This window comes from Mesoplodon mirus (genome assembly GCF_964341445.2).
Source record: "Mesoplodon mirus genome assembly, chromosome: 3".
In the NCBI taxonomy this organism is placed as follows: domain Eukaryota; kingdom Metazoa; phylum Chordata; class Mammalia; order Artiodactyla; family Ziphiidae; genus Mesoplodon; species Mesoplodon mirus.
In genome coordinates this window covers 161,097,784-161,110,394 of record NC_138978.1, presented here as the reverse complement: position 1 = coordinate 161,110,394, position 12,611 = coordinate 161,097,784, and the positions used below count along the sequence as shown (strand labels likewise).

Here is a 12,611-nt window from a genome sequence, read left to right as displayed (position 1 = left end):
GACATTTATTCTTGAGTCTTCTTCCCAGGCATGTGGATGGATTTTCATGGACACCTCAACCCCTGTCTGCCCAGCACCAGTGGTGATCACCGCCCACGTCCAAAATGAGGCAGTGCTTACTGGTCCGTGATGCTGAGCAGAGCTCCCAAGGGTGGTCTCATTGGAATCATGCCACTGCCTGTGGACCAGGGTGGGAGAGCTGTTATTTTCTGCTTCTCCTCTTTGGCTGACTGGTCCTGCTCTGTTTTTCCACTAGTCAGAGAAGGGGAAGAATAGGTGGTGAAATGCCCAATAGGAAGTCCTCCTGGAGGTGCTTTGCATATGGGCTGAGGCACTGCTGCATCAGTGACGGTCACTGGCAGTCCAGGCAAGTGGAGAAAGTGGCTGCTGGCCATCAAGTCCGGGAGGGTTTGGGAGGACCAGAATGCGTGGAGAGTCTTGATTACTTATCACAGGCCCCTGGCTAAGCCAGATGCTGCCTTTGGAGCCTGTTTGTGTGGGGAGACTTAGCATATTCATTAGATATGCTCAGGGATCTGAGACAGAATGAAATGCCCTGCCTCCAGGACTGACAGGTTCTACGTCCTTTCTGGGTGGCAGCAGGTGGCTGTGTTGCACTCGGGGCTCTCTGTCCTCACTCTTTTCACCTGCTCCCCCCACCCTTCTTTCTTGCCTGGGGACTGGGAAGACAGCTTTCATGTTCTGGCTGCCAGATCCTAGTGTTGGCTTTCTTCTTTATTGTGGTTCTCCCCTAGAAGGTGGTGACAGTATGGGTAGGATTGCTTTTAAGAGATTTGGAACCCAACGAGATATGGAGAGTCAAGTGTCCTCAAGAAGTTGACCCACTGTGGTTCTAGATTGGGACCCCTTCACTTTGCTCGCCTGGACCTTGGTTTCCTCTTCTACCAACTGATGGGTTGGATAGTGTGTTCTCATAATCTTCCAAGACTGTGGCTAGCATTCCTGGTATACAAGAAACCAGATTGCATGATCCACAAGCTTTACTTGCCCAGTGGTTGTATGGTATGCTGGGTGGGCATTGTGTCCTTTCGCTAAAATGTGGGTGTGGTCAAAGGGCAGTGACTCTGCCCTTAGAAACACCATCCACCATCTATCTGTGTGACTCAGGGGCAGGATGTTACCTGCATTGTAAGGCTGGTCAAAACCCTGAGGAGAAAGGGATTTAATGCCTTAAGTCAGGTTCCCTATAAACTGTCTCTGGGACAGAGATTTTTGTGGCAATGATTTATCTATGGACTGCTTTCGGGAGAAACCTGTACCGATAGGAGGGAAGTAGAATAAGTCAGGAGAAAATACTAGGCAAAGGTGTGGTTGCAGACGTTTTAGCCTCAGTCTTATCCCCCAGGCGGCTCCACAGTGAGTTGCACCACAGAAGTTGTCCCATGCAGAGGTGGAGGGGCTGGGCCCTTGACACCCCTGCATCAGTGAGTTATTGGTTCCAGGTCACTGCCCCCCGTGGACAGGCATAAACTCCCAGATGAGGAGGGTCTGTCAGCCAGGGGCCAACATCTCAGGAGGATCCAGGTGTGAGCCATTAGCAGCCAACACTCAGAGCTGCTGGTGGGAGGGGGGTGGGTACACTTGCTGGTAAAGGAGACCTGATGGAGGCAGCACAGAATCTGCCACATCCAGGCTGCTGAGAGCCGGACAGGGAGTGGGGCTAGGAGGCAGGGTATGAGGGGGCTATTCTGAGTATAAGTCCCTGAGCAAAGAGGGAATGGGGATGGCTCAGGACATGCCGGGAAATGCTCAGATGTGATTTTCCAATTAGGCCAACGTAACTGATGGTTATAGAAGTCAGGAGAACGTTACATTTGAGGGAAGGGAGATGGTGCCTAGGAAGGGGTGTGAGGGAAGCCCTGGGGTTATCTGGGTGCTGGCTGCACGGTTATGTACGCTTTGAAAAAATCCACTAAGAGTGCGCTTATGATTCATGTATGTTTCAGTACAACATCCACACGGGGGCCCGGGGGCTGCTATCGCAGGAAGGCAGGAGTTCCCTCATTTTTCTTCTCACGTGTCCCCTACCTCTTGACACTTCTGAATCTTTTTTTTTTTAATTGAAGTGTAGTTGATTTACAATGTTGTGTTGGTTTCAGGTGCTTAGCACAGTGATTCAGTTACATATACATATATATATATATCCATTCTTTTTCAGATTCTTTTCCCTTACAGGCCATCACAAAACATTGAGTAGAGTTACCTGTGCTCTACAGTGGGTCCCTGTTGGTTATCTATTTTATATATAGTAGTGTGTCTATGGTAATCCCAAACTCCTAATTTATCCCTCTCCACCCCCCTTTCCCCTTTGGTAACCGTAAGTTTGTTTTTTATGACTGTGGGGTTTTGTTTGTTTGTTTGTGTTTTGGGGTTTTTTTGTGTTATGCGGGCCTCTCACTGTTGTGGCCTCCCCCGTTGCGGAGCACAGGCTCTGGACGTGCAGGCTCACGGGCCCAGACACTCCGCGGCATGTGGGATCTTCCCGGACGGGGGCACGAACCCGTGTCCCCTGCATCTGCAGGCGGACTCTCAACCACTGCGCCACCAGGGAAGCCCCAATGACTGTGTTTTTTATGACTTCTTAATCTTAACCTTCTCCTCCTCTTTCTTTCACCTCCATGATAAACCTTTTCTCTGCCTTTCTGACCTCTGCTGCCTCCTGCCAAGGTAGTTTCTTAGACTCTCATGTGACTCTTTACTCTGAAAGCTTCAGCAAATCCTTTCCTGACCCCCTGGACCAGATCAGACGCACCTGTGGGTCGGCTCCCCGGTGGTCCCTTCATCACACTCATCTCGGTTTAAAGCCGCACAGTATGTGTGAGCTCACTTATTTAATGTGGGTCTCCCCATTATACCAGTTCATGGAGGCCAGAGCCTGAGACAGTTTTGTTCATCATTTATCCCCAGTACTTAGGAGAATATCTGTTGCCTAGTACATGGTCCACAAATTTGTTGAACAAAATATGGCCTTTAGGCTCTGAGACATGGACTGCGAGTCCCAAGTCCCTGGGGATGAAAAGGAGCTGTACACTTGGTGCTGGAATGAAGTGAGGGGCCCAGGCAAGGCAAGTGAGCTGGGCAGTGCCGGATGACCAGGCGTCATACCCTCAGGGAAGGTGGTAAGCAGTTGAATTGTCTTTGGCCTCCTCATTATATTTTTGTGTTAGCCTGTGAGAAGACCCACCAAAAAGGAACATTGTTAACTTTATTTCCTCCACCTCTTGCCCTCTCTGAATTTTCTCTCCCCGGGATGGTCTGCAGAGGCCTTGGACAGATGCTTTTGCTGAGACGAATGGCCTGGCCTCTTTGACAGCCCAGGGTGGCTGCTCCAGCCCTCCCTTGACCTGAGCTCACTTGGCAGTTCCAAAGCTCTCTCTCCGAGACAGAGCCTCTAGGCCAGCAGTTCTCAACTGGAAGCCATTTTTGCCCCCAGGCATTTTGGCAGTTCTGGAGCCACTTTTGGTTGTCACAACTAGGGGAGTGCTGTTGGCATCCAGTGGACAGAAGCCACGGATCTGCAAATGCACCATACAAGACAGCTCCCACAGCCAATAATTATCCTGCCCACGATGCCGATGGTGCCCAGGCTGAGCCTGCGGCAGGCCAGGCCAGGGCTTGCCAGTGGGTGCCACCTCCAGCCTGGGAAGCAGGTGTACCTGAGAGACCTTTTTGTTTTTCCTCTGAAAGGACCCTGGAATAAGTATCCTCGTTTTTTTCCCCAGTTCCAATTCACTCAGCCTCCCCGCTCAGCTATATGTCATTCAGCCTCCCTGGTCAGAGCTGCTCTGTGAGAGGCGTGGACATCCAAGAGGAGGCCCTTCACCCTGCTTTCTGCAGAGCCTTGTGGAACCCTGATGGAGACCTGCTTCCAAGGATGGGGGCTATAGCACTGCCTTTGCACCCCGGCCAGGGCTGGGCAGGGACCCGCTGCCTCTTGTCATCTCCATCCCCATCCTTCTTCGCAGCCCTCCTCCCAACCCTGCCTTCCACCATCTCCCCCATCACCCGGAGATTAGTGTGATAATTGCCATGTGTGCCTGTTTACGCAGGGAGTGGGTGCACTCACCACCCCCAGTCAGGCAGGTTCCCAAAGGAACACATTCCCACTGTGTCAGGCCTGGTACCCGCTGAGCACTCCCTGTGCAGGGTGGGCCGCCACCCCCGACTGCTTTCTCTGTCATCAGCCCCATCCTGCACACGTGTGCGCATGTGTGCGCATGTGTGTGTGTGTCACTCAGGGAATCAGCAGGTGAGAGACATGGAGGGCAGCCTGCTTGCCAAGTCTAGGGGCTTGACCGGGTCGGTGGGAGGAGAATCAGCATCTTAAATAAGAGGACGTTGCCCCGAAGAAAAGCGCTCTCATGTACTGCCTGCCACAGAGTAGGTGTTCCATGAATGGCGGGGAGGAGGAAGCTGGTACTCTGTGTGCAGCCGTCTTTGCAGTGAGGGGCTGATTTACACTTTAGCTGCTCCACAATAGCGGTCTGGGCAGGGAAGGGTCCACTCTCCTGGGGCGAGAATCCAGTGGACCATGTTTGGAAAGCTGTAGGTCTCCTTCCCCGGGATCTTGCAAAGAGTACTTAGCACAGCTGTCCCCTGGCCCTGAAGGAAGAGTTGCTAGGGAGAATGAAGTGTGATGCTCCCGCAGGCAAGGTGCTTGGGAGAGTCACAGAAGCAGGGGGCACAGGGGAGAGGGAAGGAAAGGGAGAGGTTCTCCCTCTCACACAGGTAGCCCCTCCTCTCTCCCGTGTCCTGCTGTGTCCCAGACACACATGCCCACCCCAGAGGGAACACAGTCACAACTCTGAGGTTGAACTGGTACCTTTCTGCTTGGCACTCCTGAGTTCCCACCTCATATGGTATCAGGGCACTTGCTGCCTTCAGAGTTGTCGACTACTTTCTTCTTTTTTCATCTCAAAAGACACTTCAATAGTTGTCTCTCCTACATTGGACAGTTTTAAGGTTTTAATAATGATGAATCAGAAGGAGATTGAAGCTCTGATCAGCATCAGAAAGAACCTTGCCATTTTGGAGGAGGGAAGCATGAAGTCCTAGGCTTGCCCACTTCCTGCTGAGGTTTGTTCCCCTGTCCTGGTGGCCTTGTCATTGATCCACTGACGGGCATGGGAGGTGAGGGTGTGAGGCCACCTGGAGAGGAGGAACAGGAGGGGCCGAGGGAAGAGGAAGTTGGAGGGAGAGGCGGAAGGTGTAGAGAGGGTACGGCAAGTCTATTAAAAGGTTTGTGAATAATCTCGGGGAGCTGTCAAGCTGCTTTCTCCAGAAGAACCTTTTAAGCTGTCAGTCATCCTTAATGACCCCCTAGGGTTATTAACCCCCCCTAGCCGCTGGTGCTGGGGTCCTCCCAGATATTCTTTTTCTCCTTCTCTTCCCTCTCTCCTCTGTTCTTCTCATCCAACAGGCCCCAGTACCATGGTGGATGACTTTTTTTTTTTTTCTTTTAAAGCAATTCAGACAAAGCTTGGGGAGAATATCAGAATGAATTTGGTTTGGCATATTTTAAACACGAGAATCATCTTATTCAAAGTGTGGTCATTTATTGATTGGTTGAGCATCTATGTGTGCCAGACACTTTGTCAGATGCCAGATACAGAAATGAGCAGACAGTGAAGGCTCTTGCCTTAATGTAGGTTACAGAGAAACCAAAACATTCTCACAGCACACTGAGTAAAAGGACACTCTCCATCAGCAGTATTTTAGAGAATGGGGAAGCACATTCCAGACTCAGGGCCTGTGAGGGAAGTCCTTCTCTCCCTGTATTTCACAGGCTGTATTTCCTGATATGTTAATAGATTGCCGTTGAAAAGGAGGTTTTGTAATCAAGGAAGTGTAAGAAATGATGGAGGAAATAAAGTTAATAATGTTCCTTTTGGGTGGGTCTTCTCACAGGCTGACACGAAAATATAATCTGCTGTGTTTCCCCAGTTTCTTTGGTTCCAGAAGCTCATTTTCCACAGAACACATGAACATCTTACAGATCGCTAGCAACGAGGAGAACACAATTTGGGAATTGTTCTTCACTGTGCAGCATCCCTGGCAAATAGTCACCCAACTGAAATTGCTCTAACCATCCTCAAAACGTAGCACAGTCACTCCTGGGACCAAAAACAGATTAAAAGTCACAATTTCATCATTGCCGTTGCTGACACCAACTAATGTTTATTGGCAACTGAGCCCTGATCTGGGTGCTGGGAGCAGACTCAGTTCTTGCTGCCAAAGAACTCTAAGGGTGGGGCTGACTCTCTAAGCCATGGAGTGAATGAAACTTGTTTATCTGGAGCACCACCGGTGAACCATCAGCGCTAACCAGTCTTTACAAAATGTTGCATTTATAGTCATGGATAAAGATAGAGGTAGTTATACAAAGGTCATTCAGTCCATCCTGTAGCTCACAGGAAGAACCATGTCTCAATTATCTCAGAAAAAATAGCTTCCTGTGTCCATTAAAACCCCCTGTGGCCCTTGGCATCTAGTTCTTCTGCATCTTCCTTCTGATATCAGGAGAAATTTTCTCTGCAGTCTGACCCAAATCTGCCCTGCTTACACTTGACTGACCAGCCCTGGTTGAACCAAAGAGCCTAGATCTTATACACTGAAATTGGCAGGTCTCTGCTTTTGTTCATACAGTTCAGAAGGTGTTTGTTTGTTTTTGACTTTTATTCTGCTTCATTTGCAAATGTATCTCTCTGAACAGCATAGGGGCAAGACAAAAAGACACGAGCTTGGTGAAAGAGGTTGCCTTAGAAGCTATTTTTTAATGGAAAAATCTACTGTACGGTGATAGCTGCCATGATCAGTGGGAGGCTATATTTTATAGGCTGACATATTTGAATGGGAGGCAGAAGGAAAATGAGATAATTTGGGGAAAAACAAGATAGAATGTCATAGAAGTCCATGGGAAGCAGGAAGACAATGAATCAAAATATGTTTGCAAAGTTAGTAGTGAGAGGAGAAAAAGGTAAATCACGGGGATAAGAAACACTTTGCAATAGAAATTCCGAATTCAGATCTTCATTTTACTAATTTAGCATGTGAATTTTAGGCATGGCATTTGATTTGGATGGCCTTGTTTCTCCAGTGAATTGGGAATAAGATATCTTTGCAGAAACTTTTGAGTTTCAAACAGGTATTAAAGTTTGTGTGTGAGGGGTGGAGTGGGATTGGGGTGATTCAAAGCCCTGTATATGTAAAATGCAATTCAGGTGGACTTGTTGGGAAGATTTGGGGTTGATATCATGAGGAGACAAAGCTTAGTTGAGAGGTCCATGTGTTAGGACTTTTCAGAATTCTCCAAAACTGTTTAAAGGTCCTTAATGAGACATCCTACTGAGAGTTGCTTTATGTTTTTTTTTTTTTTTTTTTGGCTAAGACATGTCATATAATCCTCCCTCAGCCCCCTACCATTCAAGGGCCTTGCATCTCACTTGTGGTATAAGAATCCAGAATATGGGTTTCCATGCAGTTTTTAGTTCACTGTGTGTTCACATTAGAGAGAGAACAAGGGATCACTCTTCAAATCTAGATTTATTCCTTCTTTTACCAGAGCCTTCCCAGGGCCAGGCCTGATCTAGCTCTGTACTATTGGACTATGATGGAAGCAGGAAAGCTAGAGCCCAGGGTCACGAGCTGAGCAGGATTTGGATGACATTAATCTCTCCCAAGCAACCTGTGAAGGTGTTTGCCAGCATCCCTGGAATAAAGTGATGGACACAGCCTGCCTCTGTCCTTTGAGAACTTGCCCAGTTTAGAGTACAAAGGCTTAGTACCCACATCACCAAACACTGTAAAACCAGTGATTATTTGCATGATCTTAGAAAAGTATTTTACCTTTCTGGGTTCACTTACCTGCTGAGTGAGGGTGTTAGACCATTCCAATTCAGGATGTTACGTGTGGCTGACACGGTGCCCTTCACAGTGTACATGGAGAACATGAGTTAATCTACAACCACATTAAATTGGGAGTGAAGTGAGGCAGTGTTTAACTGTATTGCACTGTGCTTTTTCATCACCCTATATGTGCTGCAGGAACGGAGGCCTTCACCTGGAGGATGGTTCTGATGAAGTATTAAGGAACCATTTTTCTTCCTTTCAGACCAATGATGCCTTAGGAGCCACCTGGAATTGGCTGTACTTCATCCCCCTGATCATCATTGGATCCTTCTTTGTTCTCAACCTCGTCCTGGGAGTGCTTTCTGGGTAAGCCAAATGTTTCTCTCTCCTCTTCTTTCTAACGATAAACTAGTGCTCCTGACTCCTTGCAGATTCATTCATGTAACCATCAACTGGGCAGCCCCTATGTGCCAAAAGCTGTTCTAGATTCTGGGAATGCAGTCGTGAACCATCGTTTTAATCATCTTTAGTGTTCTTAGGAATTAAAAAATCTTTAGACTGGTACAACCTTGAACATGGTAGCTAGTGAGAGTCCATTTATCCATCCATCCTTTCATTCTGTCATTCAGCAGAGACCTTCTGTGTCAAACACTGTGCTGGTTGACAGACATATAATGTTTAATAAGAAACAGGATTTACCCTCAAAAGGTTCTTACTATATTGTGTATTGGACATCAAATTCCATATTTGTGGCTTGAATTAGTATACATCAGTTAGCAAGTATGAATGTTCAATGCCATTGCAAAGAGCACATAAAGTATAAGGCACGGTTTCTGCCTTTAAGAAACTTATGTTTTGCTGAGAAGACAACACAAACACGTGAAACAGGGAACAGGAGTTCTTTTACTGACTAATATAAGATACAGTTCATTTGTTTTGGGGAAGGGACAAATCTATATAGTCTGAAGCTATCAGAAATGGTTTCATAAAGGATTGGGATTTTGCTTGGGATACAAAATATGTAATAGAATAAAATAGAATATATGGGAGTGAATATTCCAGGAAGTTGAGCACCACACCATAAGCAAACATGAAGAAATGGGATTCATCATGGAGAGTGAGGAGACCAGAATGCAACCAAATTTAACTTGAGTAGAAATTTCATTTGGGAATTGAAAGGATAAAATAGGAGGGCTAAAACAGGGCCTTAGAGAGGCTTTCATTTTTCTAAGCAAAACTGAATGTAATCTCTTGTCTGAATGGCAGACATTCTTGAAATGGAAATTTATAAGGTGGTCCTTCTCTTTAAACGTGGCAGATTGAACCAAGTTGGGCATCTCTTATAAGTCCACTAACACAGGAAGTAAATATTGAAAGGACACAGTGACAAAGAGAACAGGAAAGGGTATGAAAACAGATGAGAGATGTCAACAGAACTTTTGAAGACAGTAAATGGTAACTAATCTAGTGGCACGAAAGCTGAGGTTACACTGCCTCCAGTGAGGAATGCCAAGAAAAAAGCAAAATGACAGCCCTAGAAAGGCTCAGGAATTGAGGCACCAGGTATGTCTAAAAGCTGGGGTATGGGGGGGGATTCTAGAACAAGAGGATTTTTCCCAGTTCCTAGATGCATTCTCCCCAGTACCTTAGATCTCTTCCCCCAGACACTGCTCACAGGTGCCTGTCCCACCCAGCCCCCTCCCCCCACCAGCCAAAGTTAGAAGATTTCCTCTCTGAGGAGGCTGAATCAGAGAAGTGTGGAATAGTAACATCAGGGTGGGGTTGATATTCTGTACTGAAAATGGGAGTGTTACATGAAAGTCTACAAACTGAATGTCATGGTCCCAGCCCACTTCTACTGCTTGGCTCTCAAAAATGGAGGAGTTCACAGCCTTCCTCTATGGGGGAACTACCCATCTGAAGAGAAAAGACGTCTGTATCCTGATATTTGAGGGTAATCAGAGAAATGGTCCCATCCCTCACCTTCAGTGAGGCTCACCATATTAGTTTCCTGAGGCTGCCCCCAACAAATTACCACAAACTAGGTGGCTTAAAAGTGTGAGAGAAATTGTCTCATAGTTCTGGAGGCTAGAGGTCCAAAATCTGGCAGGGCCACGCTACCTCCAAGGGCTCTACGGGAGAATTTCTTTGCTTCCTCTTCTAGCCTCTGGTGGCTCCAGGCATTCCTTGGCTCTGGCTGTGTCACTCCAGTCTCTGCCTCCATGGTCAAGTTGCCTCCTTCTCTTCTGTCTAGAATCTCCCTTTGCCTCTCGCTTATGAGGACACTTGACATTGGACTTAGGGTCACCTGGATAATCCAGGATGACCTCTTCATCTCAAGATCCTTAACTTAGTAACATCTGCAAAGATCCTTTTTCCAAATAAGGGAACATTCACAGGTTCCAGGAATTAGGATGTGGACCTATCTTGGGGGGAGGGGGCCACCAGTCAAACCACTACACCCAGCATTCTACAAGCCCCAACCATTCATGCAGGAGTTTCCAGTAAGCCTTTTATGCTTTGCTCTTAAATATAAACACACAGCTAGGGGTCATCAGCATTCAAAGAAAAGGTCCAACACAAAAGACAAAATCAAAAAAATAGGAAAAAGGAACTTGAGGGAACATGAATAATGCAGGGAGCGGAAGATAACTTTTTAAAAGCATAATTGATATCAACAGAGATAGAAGAGAAATTATTTTATCCACAAGGCAGCAGATTGCTATTAAAAAAAGAGAACATTTAGCAGTTAAAAAGAGCTCTTGGAAATTAATGTAAAATATTAGTGTAAAATTTATATTAATGTAAAATTAATTAATGTAAAAACATTAAAATGTAATAAAAATAAATGGTTGGATTATAAAGTTGATGAAATCACTCAGAAAGTAGAACAGAAATAAGAAAATTAGAGGATTGGTTCAACATTGAACTAATAAGAATTCCATAAAGAAAATGGGGAAATGGAGAGGAAGAAATTAACAAAGAAAAATACCAAAAATGTTCTCAGAACTAATAAACTCATACTGCCAGGTTAAAAGATCTGTTGAGACACGTGCAAGGATATTCTTTCTAGTATTAGTTTTTGATGGTGGGGACTTGGAGAAAATCTGGGTACCTATAACTAGGAGAGTAGTTAGGTGTCTGTTGGATGACATACTATGTGCCAGTCAGGAGCAACAAAGACCATGTACATGTTAAAAACAGAGTTTAGTGAAAACAAGAAGGAAACAGTATAATACCATCCACATAAATTTAAAAATACAGGTACACATAATATACAGTTCATAAAAATTCGTTCAAATAAAAACTATACATTGAATATATTGTAATGGTTGTTTGTATGGCAAGGAGATGGGAGGTGGATGTGGAGAAAAAAGGGAACAAGTGAATTAATCATAAAAATGCCAACTGAGCACTCAACATAACAGTTGAGAAGAGATTACACCAAGATAAATCATGACATTTCAGAGCATCTGAGTAAAATAATATTCTGAAAGCTTAGTAAGGAGCTGAATTTTATCTATAAAGAATCAGGAATTAGGATGGCTTTGGACATCTCCATGACATTGAAAGTTAGAAACCAATAGAGAAGTTCCTAAAAAATTTTTTGGAAAAAAATTTCCAAGATAGAATGCATATACCTAGCCAAAATGGCAATTATTTGTGAGGATGGAATAGCAATATTTTGAGACACTTTCTCTGAAGGAGTTACTGGAGAATGTGTGTCACTAAAAATAAAGAATTAATTGAAGAAAGAGAAGGACCCGAGACTCATGGAAACAAGGGATTCATTAGAGAGAAAGAAAGGAGATTTCCAGGATGATGATGAAGGGAACTTAAGGATAATAACTGTCAGAAGGCCTAGTGAGCAGGAAGTTCAGATTTGAGTAGGATGACAGAGGGCTCTAAAAATATGTTTAAGAAAAAAATGAAATTAATATGTTTCCCAATGTGTATTATTCTACCTACAAGAGTTTAATTTTTTCTAAAACTTTGTATATGAATATATAAATATTTATATGTATTTGCACACACACACCAATCTAAGCAATGAATTCCACAAAATACAGAAGTGTTACCACTAAAGTAATATAAGCAAAGTAAGTACTCCATACCGCTCAGCTGTCAATCAGACGTACATTGTTCACACTGGATTTTGAGATAGCCCCTATGGTGCTATAATTGCCTTAAGAGGATGGGGGAGAATAAGGATGTGGGAGGAGAAGGGAATGTCAAAGACTAAAATCTTAGGTTCTACAGTGGGGAAGTCCTTAAGTGATAACTAAAACTGAAATATCAAGAAAGAACAGTTGTGTAAGTATAATATTTATAAAGTTGGAAATGAATACTAGAAGAACCAGGTAAAAGAGTTATAAGTGGTTGCCTTGGGGAGTCAGATTCAGGGGTGAGAAGGGGTGAGGCAGTGGGTTGCTATTTTTTCATTGCAAGCTTTAAAAAATTTTGACTTTAAAACTCAACATGCATGACTTGGAGAAAAATAGGAATTAAATTTTAAAATGACTGCACACACACAAAAAGTGTAGGATGAAAGGAGTGTATAAGACTCTTCATCTAGCATCGTGGGGGGAGGATTGGCCTGGAGAGAGACTAGATACAGGATTAAGGAGGAAACAGCCATATTAGTCAACTCTGTGGTACTAAGAGCCTTGGGTGACTTGTGAAACGGTTATGAAGGAAGGACAAGAGACAGTGTGAAGAAGTTCTTAATAGTGTGTATCTTG

The 12,611-nt window shown here is 45.0% G+C and overlaps 1 protein-coding gene across 3 annotated transcripts in view; it reads left to right on the top strand.

Moving 5' to 3' along the window:
- CACNA1E (calcium voltage-gated channel subunit alpha1 E) overlaps positions 1-12,611 on the top strand; it is a gene marked incomplete at its 3' end in the record, with an annotated part of 300,753 nt that overhangs the window by 149,540 nt on the left and 138,602 nt on the right. For all 3 annotated transcript variants that reach the window (XM_082612461.1, XM_082612460.1, XM_082612459.1), the window contains exon 7: positions 8,132-8,235. In XM_082612461.1, coding sequence (XP_082468587.1) covers positions 8,132-8,235 — 104 coding nt within the window. The remainder of the gene's footprint in view (positions 1-8,131; positions 8,236-12,611) is intronic.